We start from the raw sequence: 20048 nt of genomic DNA on the forward strand, positions 1-20048 counted from the left end.
CACTTCAGGGGCTTTGAAATGTTGTTTTGGCAGCCACTTTAGTTTTTGCTTTAAAATAGCTCAGCATGATTTACTGCTCATTAATGTTGAATTGTCTTTCACATGTTCACCTTCATATCAAAATAGAGATGTGTTTAATAATTCCTGCACATGTCTCCTATATACTGTAATCCAATATTTACTTTTTGAACACATCTCTACGGGAGGCAGTGTGTGTTACTCCTCAACAGCCTTGTGTTCATGGAGCTTTTGCTGTTTGTACATGATGGAAGCACATTTAATGTGCGTTCATCTTGGTCACAATGACTGGACTGAAGGAAAGGGACACATTTTAGACTTTATAGATTTATTCAAGCTCCAGTAGACCATATTGATTCCTCTGATGTCATACTCAGGGTGTGAAGATCAAATGTACTGCTGTGTTTCTGGTTGCAAGTCTTATAATGTCATCTTACAAATCGTTATCAACTTCTTAATTGATCAGCGACGGAAAAGACAATGAATAGTGAAAACCCGGAGGGACCTGGGCCATATTTCAAGGTTAAACCACATATTTGATAATCCAGTTAACTACCACTAAACAACAGCTAACGTTAGCATTAAACAACTTCCTAGCTAACATTACCATTGAATAGTGTTACACGATACAATATGAAATGTGTTAATTAATTCTAAAATATCAATACACGTCTTGGACACATTTATTTAAGCCTGAAGAAAAAGCCGCTGAATGGTATCAAACAGTAATCATAGCTAGGAAGTGGCTGAATGCTAACGTTAGCTACGGGGTCATCCCCCGCTGTCTTGGTAGCTAATCGATTAGGAAGTGGTGAAATGATAATGAGTTATCAGATTTCCTACATTTATGCAACTTCTAACCTGGAACACAGCAACACGATATTTGAGCTTCCCACCCTGAGCATGACGTCAGAGGAAAATGGCGGGAAAAACACAAAGTGGGTTTTGGTAATGGTCCAACAGAGATATTTGGTTTTGAATAGTTTTGAATAAGCAAGATTGTGATTTGTTCTTGACAAATAACTTAATCGATTATCTGTGTACTGTATGTACTGACTTATTGTTTGAGCACTATAAAACAGTCTGAAAAGGCGTTCATCCAAAAATTCTTCCAAAACTGAAAATTCAGTCATTATCTACTCAACCCAATGCCAGAAATATTTTGTGGACTACGAAACTTCACCTGACTTTCCCTCGGGATGAGGGTGAGTAGGTAATGATTGAATTTTCTTTCTTGGGTGAACTTAACCTTTAAACGCTGTAATTGGTTTTGAATTAAATACTTAAGTAAGGTACAATGCAACTGAAACTAAACTACATTTAAGTCAAGAGTGTGAAGTCAAGTGTATTTTAAATTCAATAGAAAAACAGCTTCAATATCCTCAAAAATGTGAGCTACTGTATTGACAAAATACAAAACAAACAATTAAATCTTATATTTACTCTTAGTTTCACTTTGCTGACCTTCTCTTCTGTTGAAAGCACAGCTGAGGTGTTATTCCTGCAGCGACATCATTAACGCAGAGCCTGTTTGTGTGCAGGGTTTGTACCCAGGCTCAGAGGAAGGCTGGCAGGTGTACAGCACGGCTTCGGATCCTGACGGCAGGTGTGTTTGCACGGTGGTCGCGCCGGCACGTAACCTCTGCAAACGAGACCCTCGGAGCCGACAACTACGCCTGCTGACTGAACAGGTGTGTGTGTTCTGTGTTTGTTTTTGTTCGTCTGACTCCGAGTGCATCCCTGCATGTTTCGGTGGTCAGAATTGTGATGCAGCAAGGGGGAGAGGCAGCGTACTGGAATGAAATATTCACTGGACTGTCTCTTTGTTTTGACACTTGTGGAAACACACATGAACAGACACACACACACTCAGGTTTCACTGACAGATGTATCCCTGATACATCAGTAGCTGTATCCTCTAAAGACCCCCAGTCATTCAACATGCCGAAAGAGTTTAAACTCAGAGGAAACACTGACAGATGGGAGAGAAAGAAACACTTTGTTCCATATGTAGGGTGCAGCTCTGCATAGGAGTATTTGTATGCTGATTTTCTATGTGTTCATATCCGTGTGTGCATATGTGCCTGTTTATGTGAGGATATAAAACTGATTGCGTAAGCACATTTCTCTCGATGTATATGTGCGTCCTGAGAGCGGAATAAAAGTGATTTGTGACAGAAGTTGATGAATTATTGAACACCATCAGAGCAGCAAACATTCCCCAAAGCATGCACTGCCGCAAGGCTCACACATCAGGACGTATACAGACCATATTCTCGCCAAAGTAAAAGTGAACCTAACTAGCCTACAACCTCATGAGGATTATAACTCTTATTTTCAATCACTGCTGGTGTTTCATCTTAAAGTCTCCCCACAGAAAAAAGATGAGCAAAGAGAAAGGTAGATGAACGCTTTCTTGAACGTCTTCTCATCGCTCCTTGCTCTGTTCCTGTTGGGAGGCTTCTGTATTTATGAATCTTAATTAGCTCAGCATTTCTCTGGAAGTGACACCTAGATCGTGCTGTGAGTGTGAATGTGCGTGTGCATGTGTGTGTTTTCACGTCTCCGGCCTTCCCCCAGCATGTGTTACAGCGGGAGATGAGTGGGTGTGTTTCTGCCTGAGTGTTTGTTTGTTTGTTTGTTTGTTTGCGTATCACTTCTGAATATCTGGGTCATTTTTATAATGGATTTTTTTCTCTCCACATGTTTGTTTTTCCATTTGGTATCAAAAGATATTTGAAGTATGTGGTAGCATTTCAGGGTGGTTAATGAGGAGAAGCGTGAGGGTGTTTATTTCTTTAGAGCACAACATATTCAAGGTGAGAATCTCATTCTTAAATGGATCTAATGGAAAGCTCCCCCAAAGAGAGATGTGATATGCGTGACTTTGCATCATGTTGTCGAGTCAAGGTGCTTGGAATATTAAACGGTTGATTCATGCTAAATACAGAGATAACCCAAAAACACAGCCGCTCACAACTCTTTTGATTTTATTTGTCAATTTCTGAACCATCTGGCCCTGAGATTTCTGCTACCTCCGATTTAAAATTTAGGTGGAATGCATTTTGTGTGCGGTGCTAACAGCTTTACAAAATTGCATGTAAAAAATGTAGAAGCAGTCAGGAGTCAGTGACTGCCTTAATTTGGATCAGTTCTTGAAGTGGAGTAAAATAAGTGCTGGTTTTACCCTCACTACAAGTTGGGGTGGTGTTAAATGGAGAGGGCAGAAAAGGCTGGACAAATCGCTGTAAGCCAAAAAGTAAAATATGCAGGTGCTGCCGGCCAACGTTACCAGATGTGCCATAATTATTGTATTTGAATGAAAATTTTGCCCTGTGAACGATGTGCAATAATGATCATAAAAATGCTGTAATGCACGATAATTTGACCATTTTGTGACGCTTTAATTAGTAGTTTATTTTAGTCTACACTGTCTCATTTCAGTTAATTTCCTGACATGATCAGGATTGCAAAATGTGGATCCTGCATCTCACGTGACCTCTTCACAGCTAATCATGCTCAGTATAGGCTCTGAAGATGAATGTGATTTGCGAGCACAGCTGCCTGACACTCATTTGAAGTGACTTCAAGTTGGAGCTTGAACTCTCACACTAAGGGATGCTGTGTTCAAGCCCAGTTATTTATTTTGAATGCATGTTCTGTAAAATTATACATTTACCCAGTTTGTTGTTGTGGTTATGACAATAACACTGCCACTGGTACAAAAGTTTAACCCATCTTTTCCCAAGTTTTACCATCTTGCAACGCTGGTACTGGCCCTCTTCAGCCACTAATTTGGATAATATACAGTCCTCATTTGGGATAATGTAAGGACACAATTCAACAAAATACTGTATATAACAAAGTTCTGGACGATTTTTAAACTTTTTGATGCAGATAAGTTAAATATAAAATCTTTAATCACGTGAACAGTGTGGCTCTTGTGGTAGTGTAACACTCCTGGTTCAGATGGAAATAATCAAGAACTATTGGACAGATTGACATTTTGAACAGATATTTGTGCTCCTCAGAGGATGAACCCTGAAGACTTTGATTGCTTAACTTTCCTTCTTTCCTCATAAGGCTGATATTTTGAGTTTATAGTGCAATAACCTCTCAACTTTTGGATGGATTACAATGAAATTTACGTCAGATATTTCAGTGTCGCCACGGGATACATACTCCTGTTAGCTCTAATAACTTTGGTGATTCCTTCCATTTTTCCTCAAGCACCATCATTAGGCCAGAAGTTGAACATGTCCGGTACTTTGGTTTACAAGCAAACAACATTGACATTCCTATCAGTCTCAGCTGAACTTAGAGTTTAGTGCTAATTAGCAAATATTAGCTTGCTAACAGGCTTCCCCTTAGATGGCTAATAGGGTAATTATGTTACCTGCGAAAGCATCAGCATGATTAGCAGTACCATTAGCTTGCAGAGTACAGCCTCACAGAGCCATTAGGTAGGCTGTGAACTCTTAATCTTGTTGATTTATCACATACAGATAAGATACCTGCAACAGTATCTCCAAATAATTAAGTCACAGTGACACAGTAATTGAAAACTCATTAGGTCACACAACACCTCTATTCACACACACAGAAAAGCTGCTTGAAATTATCTAAAACTGAAACAAAATATCAAAAAACACAAAATAAATAGTCCCCATATGTTCTGGGGATTTACCGATGAAACCGGCATAGTAGTTTCTAAATGCCATCTCTCAATGCCCTAAGTAGCACACTTAAAATTCAGTTTAAATCCCTATTTTAATGGGGAGGAAGCAGAAATCTCACAGATGGATATCTCCTGGGCAGATAAAACCAAAACCATCTGCATGGTTAAATACCTCGAGAGGTATATGTTAGAAAAGCTGTCTTCCTAGAATTTGGGTGAAACAGCCCTTTAAGTATTCCATCACATCACTGTGCTGTCATATTGAGAGGCAAACAACAGGTGTTTGGGAACAAATAACAGGTGGCAGCAATCAGACAAGAGCCAACACCAATCAGAAGCATTCCTGGCAATGCGGGACACTAACAATGATCAGTCATTATATGAACTGTGTTTGTGCGTGTCTCCGTGTCTGTTTGTTTGTGTTTGTGTGTGTCAGGTCCAGAATGTGAGTCAGTCCATGGAGGTGGTAGACCTGCGGACATCCAGAGACCTGCAGTATGTCCGAGACTCCGAGCCACTGCTGAGAGGAGTGGACGGACGCTTACACACTTATGTGGCCAACCCACGCGCTCTAACTGCCAAGGGCCTGCAGGTACACACACACACATACACACACACACACACAAACAGACACGCACATAAAAGGCAGACACCCAGACATACACAGTGTAAGACGGTCGCTGTAGGGAACACATAACCTTTGGTGTGAAAACATTGATTTCACGCATGCCAAGCTGAAGTTTCCTGCCTGCACTCAGACATGCGAGCATCCTTCATGAAGGAGACAAAATTTGTCTTGAAGCTGTCAATTCAGTGGCCTCACGTCCGCTGTGTAAAAGTGTCACACGGCTTTGTACAGAAGGTGCCAGCAAAAGTGCAGCACCACTGCACACATTAAGACTTTGAGCTGCCTCGGAAAAAAATAATCTGTCATCTGTCATTTCAATATTAATGAAGAAAATTTACATAATATCAACACACAAAGGCAGAGGGAGTTCATGTAGAACATGTCTTTTTTTCAGTTCAATGTGTGTGTTTTAAATTAGCAGAAAAAGAACATACGATTAAGATTCATGTTGGATGAGTATCGCCTTTTGTTAAGGGAATTCTAAATGTATTTCACTTCTTAAATTAGGAGTACTAATCTCATCAGGCTCGGTGCTCTCTGCTGTGACGCTGCTGGCATCCGTCTGTGCCAACAACAAACCAGCAGGCGAGCGGAAGATTATCTCAAGAGCTACAGAGAAAGAAAGGCTGTGTATTTGAGGAATGAGGGGCAAATGATCTGAACGGTTAAATCAGCTGTGACACTGCTGGGTTAGTCTCTGTAATTGGCGGCTCAGAACTCCAAATGACACTTAAAGGTAGTTAAACCCTGTTCACTGTCTACACCTGCCTGTAACTTTTCCCGGGAAGCTCTGATTTGGGGATTTGTGTGTCGTTTGACGTCAGTGTGAAAAGTGGGCTAAATGTGTCTGAGAGGAGAAAGTTTTTAGGTATCTAGGACACTTCTAATCGCTGTTTCAACTGCATATCAATGACTATATTTCAATCTGTAGTAAGGACATGCTTCACATTTAACTTGAGTTTTTACCAACTTTAAACTGAAGACGACTAGATGTCTTTCGATGTGCAAACCACCAACTCAGCCTTACTGCGTTACTGAAAGGTTGTTCTGTCAGATGCTCTCATCAGGCAGGAATAACACATGAGGGCTCATGTCCGCATAACATTTCTCTCAAGCAGAAAAGCGCTGGCAGTGCGCCTGGGAGCGCTGGGTTGAAGTGCTTGTGCTGTGAGAGAAAAAAGTGCTGCATGTCTATTTTGACTGACATTAGCGAACACTATGGGAACAGAGAGCCGATTACACAGCTAACAACAAGCTTACAACACGTAGGGTGATAAGAGCAAAACACTCACCGGCAGCATTCAGTGTACGGATGATCTGCTCCCACAAATGGTCTTTTCGGTCTCTGTTAGGATGTTATGAGTTTTTGTCCGATAAAGCTCAGGATGGACGGACACAGCCAGAACAAGCTTCTCCGCCTTTTTCTTGGTTAGCAGGGTGACGAGGCCCATCCAGTCTAATATATGATTGGTTGCCCGAAAAAAGACCAGCAATGACAAACCAGCACCCTCCTGAGAACACATTACGTGGACGCAGGCCCTTACACAGAAGAAATATTGTCACTGAGTACAGACCAAGAGGAAAACCTTTTAAGGGCCACAGCTTTATGATGCAGTGAGACCATATTTCACTCCTGATTCTCTTCAGTGATGGTGGAGGCGAACGTGTTCACTTCTCGACTTGAATTGATCCTGTTTCATTCATACTGCATAGAATGAAAGACATTTTTAAAAATTACAAATAGAGAGACAAAGTCACCGTTCCCCTTCCGATGTGCCCCATGGGACTTTACTCCAGAAAAGTACAGTAGTCAATGAGGAGAGGCAACTTTTTGATCTAAAAGATAAGATTGCAAGTCAAGAAAGCACAGTTTTTCTGTCTTAAGATAGTAAAATACCATCTGGCTTTGTGTGAAACCGCTCAGAGAACTACATGGAGGATTTAAATAGGTGAAAATCACAATAAATCTGGCCATAATGACAACTGCAGCTATGTGAAAGGAGAGTTAGTCAGTTCTGTGAGAAAGGTTTCAGTCATTGGGTTTTGGTTCGCATTAAATGTGACAGCGTTACATGTGGGACTAATAATAATAATAATAATAATAATAATAATAATAATAATAATAATAAACATCAAAACAAGGAAAGGAGTCGCTGCTCAGCTGCTCAGCTGCTCAGAGCCGACTAGAGGGTCAAGGGTAAAACCAGATCTGAGGAATTAACACTGACATCGGATTCTGCTCTGAACCAGAACTGTTTACTGACGAAATTGAAGCTTGGAGATTGATTTTTAAGTTTTGGCATTAAAAAGTGGATGTATCATCAGCCTGACTTCAGCAGCGATCTGCTGAGCAGCCTTCCGTTGCTGGTGTTTATATCTCACCTGATGAAATGCACTGTTACTTTGAGTGAACTTGTGGATTTCTCTGGGTTTGAACATTGTTGGAAACCTTTGGGTTAATGTAAGTACACAACTCAACAAAATATATAACATAGACATTTGAATGCAAATTCGCTTTGCATTATATCTTTAAATTGACAAACATCATGTGTAATTCATGGTACAATTCAAACAAAAAATTATTTGTCTCATGATATTAACTGCTATACATATTTTTTCTGAAATAAGGTCCCATGATGGTTTAGCAGAAGGGGCATGCCTTCTATAAGCTCATTATAGAATAATATATCCAATATTTAAAGCATAAGATGTGATATGACCCGGACCGAGGCTCCATAGGAGGTCTGCAAACACAGTCAAACCTGAGGGACAAAATATTCACACACATAGACTTCCCTTTACTGTACTTCCCCAAATAAAGAGAATTTCCACCTCCCCATAAATCCATTTTGCCTTTCATCTTCTGCTGAGCATTTTCTTAACAACATCACGGGGCTCTGGGGTCTGTTTTTAAGTTTTTATGCAGTTAGTTTATGTGTGTGGTGTGTGTGCGTGTGTGTGTGTGCATGTTTGTTGCTCCTTGGGGGTTTCACAGTCATAAGCTTTTGCCTTTGCACTGAGAGGCAAAACTGGTGAATATTTATGCGTTGTGCAGCTACAGTAAGTTTATCAATAACTAAACAGTATTTTCATCCCGCTGGGGGGGAAGACAACAAGGAAGATGGAGAAGGAGAGGTCAAACAGAGAGATTAAGACAAACAGATATATGGATTGATTGAGAGTTTAAGAGAGAGGTGGAGGAGAAAAGGGGAGAAAATCTGAAAAAATTGTCTGATGGCATATTACCACTTTTCCCTGTGGGTGTGGGGGATGAGAGGAATGAGCAAAGTGAAGTTAGAGGGGAGTTAAAGGTTAGGCAGAGAGAGGAGTCGAGATAAAAGAGAGCGAGATTAGCGAGAGGTGAAGATGTAGGAGGAGACATGGCAGGGGAGGGATTAGCCAGGTAAAGTGTTTACTATCTAACAGGCTGTGACATTTTCAGCATTTTGTCAAGAGTGATTTTAATACATATTAATGAACTTACATTTATATGCAAATCATGATGTCAGTACCAATCAGCGAGAATGAAGTAGCCAAATTTAAGGTCAACAAAAAAATTGTGCTGAAACAGCTTCGGAAAATGTTTTGAAACGTCGTCAGAAAAGCATTTAGGTCCTGATTTGAAGATAGCAAGGGAGGGATTAGACACATAAAGTGTTTGACTGACTGCCAAGCCTGTTTCCTGGATGTGTTGTTGTGTTTGCGTGCGGGGGTATGAGATGTTCTGAGGAGATGATAACGTTTTTTGTCTTCGCTTTTGACACTTCTTTTAATCCTTCTCTTTTTTCCCCATATCAAATCCAACTCCTCTCTCTGTACAGCAAAATGTTTTTTGGGGGGGATTTGAAAGTAAGAAGACATCTCAGTGTTGAGGCTAAAAAATAAATAATAAAAGGGGTATCTAAGGAGAACCCTTTATCCTCCTGCTCAACACACAGCTGTGTCATACATATAATCCATATGGTAAATGCTGATCTTCTTTTAAAACAGCAGAAAAGGTTTTCTCCATCCGCTCTGACTAAAGTGAAAATGAAAATCCAAATCCAGTCATTACCTTCTCACCCACATGCAGATGACGTTTCTTGAGCTTCACAGCAAAACAATGTGCCGGCATTCTCCTAAACAACTGAAGTAGATGTAGACTTGTTTTAAGACATAAAAAGACACAAGAGAAAAAAAACAACATAAAATGGTTGCATGCAACTATTCCAGCGTAATCCAAGTCTCCAAAAACCCAGAGATCCAAAAATCAATTTGAAAAGATGCTATTTACATCCAAAATCTTAACTGTAGCTGCTGAAGTGAAAAGCGGGAAGTGGGTGCACAAGCTCGACTGTCCATCCAATAATGCCATTTCAGATCGATTCGGGATCATTGGGATCGCCATTTTATGTTTTTGACTTGTTTTATTTTCCATTTTAAAACATGTCCCTATCTACTTCAGTTGTTTAGGAGAATGCTGCAACGCTGTTTTGCTCTCAAACTCCAAAAATGTTCTGTGGATTATGAAATTGAACCTGACTTGAGTGGATAAACACAGAATTTTTTATTTTTGGGTGAACTGTCTTAAACTGTGGATGGCAGGCAAAATGCAAAATTAAAAAAAAAGAAAAAAAGGATTTGTCCATCCATTTTATGCTGTTTATCTGGGTCGCAGTTCCAGCAGAGTAGCTGGAATGTACTTTCCTCCAGCCACATCTTCCATCTCCTCCTGTGGGATTGTGAGTCGTTCCCAGGCCAGATGGAATATGTAGTCCCTCCAGCATGTCCTGGGGATGCTTTCCATTTGGCTAATGTGGCTTCCTGTCTCTTTCTCACGTCTCCGCTCCTCTCAACACATATGACAGAGAAAGATGTGAGGAAGAGAGGAGGAGAGGTAAGGATGGGAGGGCAATTACTCACAGAATCTCAACTGTCAAATGTGCAGAAATAATTGAGCAGAAGAGAAAAACATTACGCCAAACCAAACACAACACAAAAAACAGAGCTGGAGTGCATTTGACCAAAGTCCAGAAAGTACAAAAAAGTCAAATCAATTAGATTGTTTGTTTCAGTGTTTAATATGAAATGTCTCTGCCGTCTTCATTGTGCAATAGTCCTTCATGGTTTCAGAAGAATTGTCAGACGTGCACCACTGAAGCACATTGCAGAAATGTCCCCAACCCTTGTTTTCCTCCTCCGCTGAATTCTGACATTAAAAACGGGGAAATGTCTGAGGGTCCATCTTTTCCATCTGGTGCAGAACTGGTTGCCAGATGGTGTAAAAGTTGAATGCACAGCCTCTTGTAGCAGAACACATTTTTTTCTAAGGTCAGACGATGCATAAGATCTCTAATCCATAAACTGAAAATTGGAGGAAATCTTTCCTTCTATTTGAGTCTCCTTGCCAGGAGCGTAGAAAATACTGTCATGTTTTTGCCGCATGGGTTGAGATTGACATCGCAAAATATTGCTATTATACCAATGGATGTTCCTAGAATGTCAGAAAAGAGTTTGATTATAGTTTGCCAAAAGTCTTTCAGTGTTGGGCAAAGCCAAAAGATATGTGATGCAGTCTCCAGAAGTGCAGAAAGAAAGTGGGCATGGTGGACTACACGAGTCAGAACCCTTTAAATCCTACAAAAAGTGGCAAGGAAGGTTTTTAACCGATAGACAATTATTTCTATAATTTGGTAGAGTAAGTCTGATTTTTCAGGCTCAGGCTGATATTATAGGATAATTATAACCGTGGCAGTGCTGCTGTATAGGATTGTATAACTGTACTTCTCACTAAATGAGCCAAAATGCACTTTGAATGTACAAGAAGGAGAAAATAAATGAAGAAAAATTTGGCGAAGTTGCAAGAGATTCGTTCATCGTACACATTATACACACATCTAATCATTTTTGCTTTATGGATAATGATTAACATTAGAGCTGTGGTTGGCTCTTTTGTTCCTGTTTCCACAAGTAGTTTGTCTAATCCACAGAATATAAATCATCCAATAACATTAATATTACAGTTTCCACAACAGACCTCTGACTGTCCCGTATCATCTGACCATTCACTGAACAGATTCACATTGAAGGGGCGCTGTAAAAAAAAACAACGTCTCAATAGCTTACGTCTGTGGTTCCTGTGGGAGCCTCCTCTCTCCTCACTCAGTTTCCAGCTCACAGGTTAAAGGATGGAGGATTGAGGCTAGAGAGAAACATAATTAACTCAATGGAAAATGGCTTGAATCCAGTTAGACTAGCCCAGACTTCACAGATCCACAGGGAAGTAGTCGGAATGCAGTGCATGCAGTGGGTTTACTCTAAGCTACCTGACCCAAAGGAGAGAAAGATGCATTAGTGTGGACCCAATCTTCTCTCTCATTTAATTTTCTTCCCATCTTTCGTACACCCACAGGAGTTGAAGGGCCAGATGTCTCAGCTACGGCCCCTTCTGTCAGTGGTGGAGCAGTACAGATTGGACCTGCAGACACTGGGCACCCTGCGAATGGAGCTCCTCAACTTGTCAATCATCCTGACAGCCATTCAGGAGGAGATCGGAGCGTACGACTACGAGGAGCTTCAGCAGAGGGTTTTACTGCTGGAGACCAGGCTACACAGCTGCATGAACAAACTCGGTAAGTGCTGGAGGGTCAGTAATACTCAGTAATAGAAGTATTACATGAGCTGCCTTTGACATTGAACCAGGCAGAGAGGGTCAGGCATTATGGGAATGATAGGATAAAGAGTTTCGAGAGAAAGAAATTGATACTTTGGATTAATAGTAGGGATATCTCTGCCTCTGCTTTACCCATGTTGACATTTGGTTTAACTATGAACCAGATGCTGAGTGGCACGAACTCGTAACAACTCATTAATAAGTAATTACTTAATCATTAGTAACTCTTCTTGTGCCCCCTGAAATAAAGTGATATATGATACTTAGTAGTTACCAAGCAGACTCATTCATTACTAATTACTTAATTATTAGTTACTCTGTGTGTTCCTTCACATAAAATGAAACAAAATACTAAGTAGTAACCAAGTAGACTCATTAATTAACTAATTACTATGTATAGCGATACATAATCTTTGGTTTTTGATATAAACGTTGGTCCTTTTTATAAATATATATAAATATATAATAAGACACTTATACAATGTCACCACCTCAGTTTTCTCTCCTCTAGAGCCAACAGGTCATCAGCCTATTGCTTTAAGAGCAGTAGGCAACAAGGCCAAACAGTACATAAGGATAGAGACATACTGTTAGTTGTGTTAGGTAGGCATATTTCAATGAAAATTGAATAGCTGGGGCTTATTGAGCCGATGAATAAACAGCATAGAAGTGGTATATGCTGCAGAAGTGCTTTGAGTGTATGTGTATGTGAATGTTTTGATATTGCTTCTGCAGTGACAAAAAAAATCGCTAAGAAATCCATTATGAGTGGTGTGAATAAAAGTTGACTCTGAGTGAAAGAGCTAGCTTCATTTTTACAGCCACTTTTCAAACCTGAATAGTGTTTTATAATCATAGGATAGATTTTGCTGCTAAATCACTCTAAGGTTAGTACCAAAGTATCAAAAAGAGCCTTTCAGAAAACAAGTTAAACTTCACTCACAGTTCAAAACATTTTGTTTGAGTTTAGAGAGAAGATTATTTCAAACTTCCAGTCATGTCAATGTTATCATCTTGTGGTGAGGCAACACATCTCTTTCACAGTTCAAATTGAGTTAGGACTTGTGACAGGCAATGGCTGCGCATAAACAAGCTGTCCAGGTGACCTTGACAGGCGACATTACTCACTCCAAACCAGAAACTATGAACACAAATCGTTGCTTCACTTCCTTTCTTTTGTTAACAGGTTGTGGTCGCCTGACTGCAGTTAGTAGCCCGATCACTGTGAGAGCCTCGGGGTCTCGCTTCGGCTCCTGGATGACTGATGCCATGATTCCCAGCTCTGACAGCAGGGTAGGTGGACAGTGTGTGCATCCGTCTGTGTGTGTGAACATGACAAGTGAAGCAGGTGTTATGAACGTGGTCACAAGATAGCTAAGCTCTATATTTCTCTTGTTGTATTTCTTCTGCCCTTCTGCCTTACTTCTAACATGACTGCTGTGTGCACTCGCTACACGCTTCACCCATTTCCTACACACACACACATACATACATACACACTGTGTTTGGCGGGCGCATATTAAGCTAGTTGTCAAGGCGACTGTCTCCCAGTTGCCAGGTGTGATTTATATCGCCATGGTGACCCTTGCCTGTTCCCTATTAGAGCTTCTCCCCGGTGATGAGAAGGAGCTATACACAGCAGCAGTATCCCAGTTACCGGTGTGAGTGTTGTTACAGTTTGATGGTTGTGGTATGAGGCGCTTCTCTTTCCCGGTCCCCTTGTCTGGTTGCATCTCTGTCCCAAGAATAGGAGGCTTTTTCTCCTGTCTCTTTCTTTTAATGTTGTGTACCAGATGTTCCTGAATCTGAGTTTGACATTCAGCGACACACAAGGAAAGCATTTTATACAAATCCAGGGAATGCTCTCTCTGGATTTGTATCCTAAATAAACCAGTGAAACTATAAAAAGCTGTAATCTGCTGAAATCACTTTTATCTTGCTTCTCTTCAAGCTTAAAGGAGCCCTGTGGAGTTCTCTTCTAAACAAACACAGTTATGTTTACCATTAGTGTTTCTTACCAAAAATGCACTGGGTGTATCCTTGAGGCCTCATAAATGTCTCAGATGCATTTCCTCCCTCAAAAAACATTTGCAGAGCTGATTTTTTAAATAATTTCCAAACTTGCGCTGTTTACAGTAAACCATGGATGTCTTATGGAGAACTGGATACTGCGTTCTAAGCTCACACCCCCATTCATTTGAATGAAAGTTGCACACTGGGCACATTCATTGAGCAGGTCTTTGCAGCCTTCCTCAAGAGGAATTCAGATAATACGGAGTCATTTCAGGTTGTTTGTCACGCTTGAAAAAGTGTATTCAGCATCCTCCTGTACTGGCCCAAATAGCATTTTTCTTGTACACAGTCACTGGAAAAAGAGTGGCTACAAAAACACATTCAGCAGACACCGAGCAACATTATCATCCCAATGGAGTTAAGTTGCTGTTGACCTGATAAAAAAAAAACCCATGCAGGTGTAAAGGACCGGCTGCTGCTGTCATTAAATTCCAGCTTCAACTAGGGATGTTGTTCCCCTGACTTCTCTCAAAGTAAGAAAATACTCAGGAAACTAGCACAATCTAAACTATATGGCTAAACATTGTCCAAAAAAAAAAAGAAGGCGTATATGGCATCTTCAGACACAACACTTAACAGGAATTACTATCATTTGTAAAGGATGCTCGATTTATCTAAAGCATTTGACCACAGTTCTCAACAGCACCAGCTGCTTGCATAATGCTGGCAAAATATGCAAGTGGCTGGTTGACCAGCTGCTTCACCGGCCAACCAAAAATCAATGGTAATCTATGGAGCGGTTCATAAAATATGAACATTCAGTAGCCATTTAGCTTGTTTGACAAGGAAGTAATGGCATTTCAGTACAAATTCTTTAATTTCTAATTTAAATGTGTGCATGAATAAAATAATAATAATTAGCTGGAAGAAGTACTGGAAAGATGGCCCTTGCATTTGTGCTACATGAAAGAGAAAGTGGGCTGTGCTATTCCCTTTTGCTCAAACAGTAGAAAACTGCAACAACCATAATGCACTGCGCCGCACTGGAACAATAAACACTCGTGATGATGGGTGACATGCTGTGAGTTTGGCAGTGCTTGGTTTTGGCCATTTTGAAACAGGAAACAGTAAAGCGGCCGGCTGGTAACAAACAATATTGTATTACAGCTTAACAGTCAGTTTAACAGGCAGTTTAGGAACAGAAACCTGGTTTAAACCTTTTCAGCGCTGCCTACTTTAGACAATTTGATCAAGTTTCTGGTGAGACGTCCCTCACTTGAGTGAGAGAGAGACTCCGTGTCCTTGGGTGCGCACATACATAATGTTGAACAACAATCTGTAGTTGAAACAACAGCTTTAAAATCTGGCGAAAATGTGCGGGGCTGTGGGTGCAGGCAAAATGGAAAGAAGTTTACCATTGTTTATTTGCATTTACTACAAACAAAGTGATGAAAAGCTGGTTTAAAAGATTCCCATTGAACTGACTAGTATTTCTTGTACCGACGAGTGAGAGTAGCATATTTAATCTTCTAGATGACTGAATCGCCCACAACCCTTGCTTTGTTTTACAAAACATGGATTAAATGACACTTTCTTTACTTTACGACTGAAGGTTAGTCAATGCACACAGTTTTGTTGGTGTCTGCTGAACGCTGTCATGAAATTGAAAAAGATGCAACGTGGATGCTGATATGCGATTTTGTGACTTTGACAGATGTTGTTACCGTTTGAATGCATCACTATTATACTAAATAGTCTTAGAATAATAAACCTTTGGCACCAATTTCCCGACCACAGGGTTTTTCTCTCTGAAGAAATAATGATACAAATCCAAACAATGATGTCTGTGAACACGACCTTGGCGGCCTTTGATATTTCATAAGGTCATTATATAAGGTTGCTGATAGCGAGCATCAAAAACATCGCCCACCAACTGGAGAAATATTTTATTTTCTCAAATAAAATAAGTCAGATTAAAATCATGCACATTTCCAGGCTGGACAACCTGTATCTTATCTGTTAAGGCTGTGAGGAACTGGTGCCACAGACACACACGCACACACACACACACCCACCCACACACACACACACACACACACACACACACACACACACACACACACACACACACACACACACACAAGCTGTAAGTAAAGTCATTCTCATACATCCTTTGGTATCCATGACTACAGTGTCTGCACGGGGTCCCAGTTTGGCATTTATGAATTCTTCATTAGCTCATAAATCTGTGAATGTGTGTGTACGTGTACACATTATACTTTACACTCTCACACACACGCGCGTGCACACACCTGTCGCTGTATTTGAGAACAGCTGCTGAGGTGTGGATATCCCCTGATCTGTCAAGATGTCTCTGCTGATAGTGTGAGAGGGAGAGAGAGATGCAGCAAAACAGAGAGGGAGAAAGAGAGAGAGAGAGGATGGGGCCAGTTGTTGAAGAGGTGTGAAGCAGGGAAATGAAAGAGGGGGTGGACAGAAAGAGGGAGAAACAAAGAGGGTAGGGAGGAAACAGGAGAAGGCTGATCAAAAGAACAACAGTTGGGACAGACAAGCAGGATGGGATGAAAGAAACATCGGAGGCGAGGACAAAAAAACAACTGAAAGGAAGAGAGGAAGTGGGAGAAAAAGAAGTCAAGACAGGTTTCTGTAGACATTAAAGATGGTTTGAATTCTTAAAGGGTCATTGGTTGCTGTAATCATTCGTCTTCTCCATTCGGACCGTGAAGTGCTCCCTCCCTACTGTGACTAAATTGTGAGAAATAAAGGACGAATCTACAGCCTTTGTTCCAGATGCAGCTAGTTTGAGTCAGAATCATGTCCAGACATTGTCCAAAATTGACCTTTCACACCAGTAGCACACAGTGTCTGTGTCAGATGGCCTCTCACCTACTGGAAATACTACACTACTTTGGTTTATGCAAGGAGTGGAGCCTGAAGTGTTTGATTTTTGGGTTAACTTTTCCATTAAACTCTGGATCAAAGTGCTACATCCACAAACTGACCTACCTGATCAACATTAATGGCTTGGCTAAAAAGCATATTGGGTAATTTCGAGCAGTACACTGGATTATGTCACTTCAAAAATCAATTTGAAAAACAAAAAGAATGAAAACCACAGGTGTGTTTTTCTTTTATTTGTAAAAAAATCTGCCAATGGAACAAGTAAATATCCATTTGTTAAGATTTCTTGGGATAAGATGTGACGTCTTATAACAAGTCCCTTTATTTCACATAAATGATACTTGTTACTCTGTGTCTTATATTTAGTGTAATGAGATATTCTGACGAGATATTAGACAAATATAATAATGTATTAATTATATACGATTTTTAATTTTGGTGCGGCTGCAAATGGACTTCTAATGAGCATGAAAGAGGAGGATATCACCCTAATGCACAGGATTACCAAGAAAGGTGAGGTTATCCGAACATTGGACATTAAACTGGCTTTTGTTGAAGTGCTCTGGCGGGATGAGCCGACAGCGTCACATTGCGGCACTCTGGATAAAAGAAGCTTGTGTGTGTGCCTGGTGAAAGTATTTCAGTCAGGAGAGACTTATAATAGAAACAAAACAAGTGAGTGGATATAAAATAAGATACATTTTTTTTGTGAACAGAAACTTTGGCGCTTAGACTTCAACTGGAAGTAGGTCAACATGTGGAGCAGTCCAACATATTAGGTGTTTCCAGTATGAAGGAGACTTCCCACTGGAGCCTAGACACTGGTGGTGGTGGTGGTGAGGAATGCAGCTTGATGTGGGACAACTTCAAGACTTCTTATCAGACGGTTGACTGGAGATGGCCAGGCATCTGTGGTTGAGGTGGTGAAAGGGTGGAGGTGGGTTGCGATGCACATTAAGTGGGAGACTGTGCTTGTGACTTAGAGGGCATGCTTTAAAGACATAGTCTTCCTGACTGAACTTTGGCTAAGCTTCATAACCTGCAGTGGAAAAAAGTGTTTTAAATCTTATTTTCGAGCAAAGTCACCAAGCATTTTAAGTGTTTTTTTAAAATCAGATTTGACCGGTGTTTCTGTACATGTTGTTTTTATGAAGTTATGGCTCTCTCCCTATTCATTAGAAAGGGGTCTACAGGTGTGTAGGCAACCAAAGTGAAGGGAAACAGACAACAAAGCACAGGCAATGATTTGTCTTTTGCTCTGAATGTAAGAGCAAGTATTTGCACAGAACAGCTGTAGATTTTGTTGTCTATCTTTTACAGTGTAGTTGCGCCACAAAGATCACTTCACAGCATGTGTGCACTTTATAAGGAAAAATGCAAAACTATCCTTTGAGGGGAGTCTGGGCGTAGGCCGACTGGGGAGGTGTGAGTTCAAGAAACAGCAAAAAAAAACTCACTTCCATTCTTGCATGCGCCGTTTGTTGTATAATCAGCATCTGGAGCTTGTTTATATAAAGCAAATGGTGCAGTCAAATGCGAGAAGATTACAGCTGCCAGGAAAACAAAGGGACTCGTGTTCCTTTGAAACACGGTTTAAAAAAATTAAAATGGAAAAAGCCTCATCAGATGAGCTGGTGAAGCAGGAAAGAAAGTAAGAAGGAAGAGGAGATATGGAGGAGAGTTTTTGAAGTAAAGAGCGAGCAATCAGTCTGTTTCATTGTCTTTGCAAACCACAAGCTGAGTCTCAATTAAACATTTTGTTATTGAAGTCCCTCAGAATCACTGCAATCAGTTACTTTTGTCTGAAAGTTTCTAATTCTGTGGGAATTTTAAATATTGCGACTGCAAACTAACTGTTGCCGCCACTGCAGGAGAGATTTTCTCCTGTGACCCACGAAATAAAAATCCTTTTTATCTGCTCCCTCTCGTCTGCTCTCTCTACTTTTCTCTGTTTGGAGAGGGAATAACGAGTCTTTTTCACCAACAATGCTCTCTTTTGCCGGCACTCTCTGCTCTTTCCTTTCATCTATTTCACCTCTTGTCCCTCTTTGGGTAATTAATCCTCCATGCTGTCGACACTCAATTTGCCTCCCATCTCATCTCTTCTTCCCTCTAGTCTTCTCTTGTTCTCTGTCCATTTGTTTCTCCAGGGATCGCTCTCACCGCCAGTAAAAGAGAAAACCATCCAACAGATTTTATTAGCTGTAGCTGGCAAGTGTAAGCTAATTAAGGTTAACTGTGTGTGGGTTGAAAACTCCGTCTCCAGCTGACTAGTTTTAAAACAAGAGGCCTGTAAAAGGGTCTTAAATACGCAACTGATGGCTACATACGTTATACTGCTCTATGGCTATATTCAGACTGCCAGCCCAAATCATCCATCCAGATTGATTTTATGTCCAGGCAGCAAAAAAAACCAAAACATATGAAATGCGATTCATGCAAATCGGATCCAAAACAGTTTGAAATGCGATTCAAATCAGATTTCTACAAATGCTTCTCAGTCCAGACACACTAGTGTTCATATTGGATTAGAAAATGTGTCACTCGCTACACATCACTCAAAAATGACATCAAATCCAGCCCATCCCATCAGTCAGTTGATGGTGTGATTGTTTTGAGGGGAAGATGACGGATCTACTGTATATTTCACATGCTTTTATGTTGGAAAGCCGCATCACCGGCGTACGTATTGGGGTTTGAGCTGCAGGGGGAATTTTTTGCTGCAATACCGCAAGTCACCACTGCACAACATTGGAAGAAAGGCTGAGTAGCCTTTTATTTCACAATACAAGCCTTCAGATACTGAAATGTTATGAGGTTTTCATTTGAAACAGATAAGGAAGTGTGTGTATTAACAGCATAATGCAGTAACAAAGATCAGATTCAGATCAGATCAGAAAACAAGGAGGCTTTTTATTAAAATCAGAACAAATATACATATCAAACAGAAAGAATGACAAATAAAGGCCTGTCTCCAGTAAGCCTGCTCCAGTTAAGGGCCTGGTAGCCTCTGCAGCTGAGGTAAATAAAGGCCTCATCCACTATTTAGGTGGGTTAGATTTATGCTTTAATCTTCAAACTTTGTTTCATTTTTACAAGGGAAAAATAAAAAAAATATGTTTTTTCTTCTTTATGTA

At 40.5% G+C, this 20048-nt stretch overlaps 1 protein-coding gene across 1 annotated transcript in view; it reads left to right on the forward strand.

Annotated features, from left to right (window-relative positions):
• The window catches only part of LOC140998716 (noelin-2-like), a 28215-nt gene that overhangs the window by 5139 nt on the left and 3028 nt on the right, over positions 1-20048 (forward strand). The window contains exons 2-5 of the mRNA XM_073469079.1: positions 1560-1709; positions 5133-5288; positions 11716-11935; positions 13163-13269. Of these exons, the coding sequence (XP_073325180.1) occupies positions 1560-1709; positions 5133-5288; positions 11716-11935; positions 13163-13269 (633 nt within the window). The remainder of the gene's footprint in view (positions 1-1559; positions 1710-5132; positions 5289-11715; positions 11936-13162; positions 13270-20048) is intronic.

Source organism: Pagrus major, chromosome 1, assembly GCF_040436345.1.
Source record: "Pagrus major chromosome 1, Pma_NU_1.0".
NCBI lineage: Eukaryota > Metazoa > Chordata > Actinopteri > Spariformes > Sparidae > Pagrus > Pagrus major.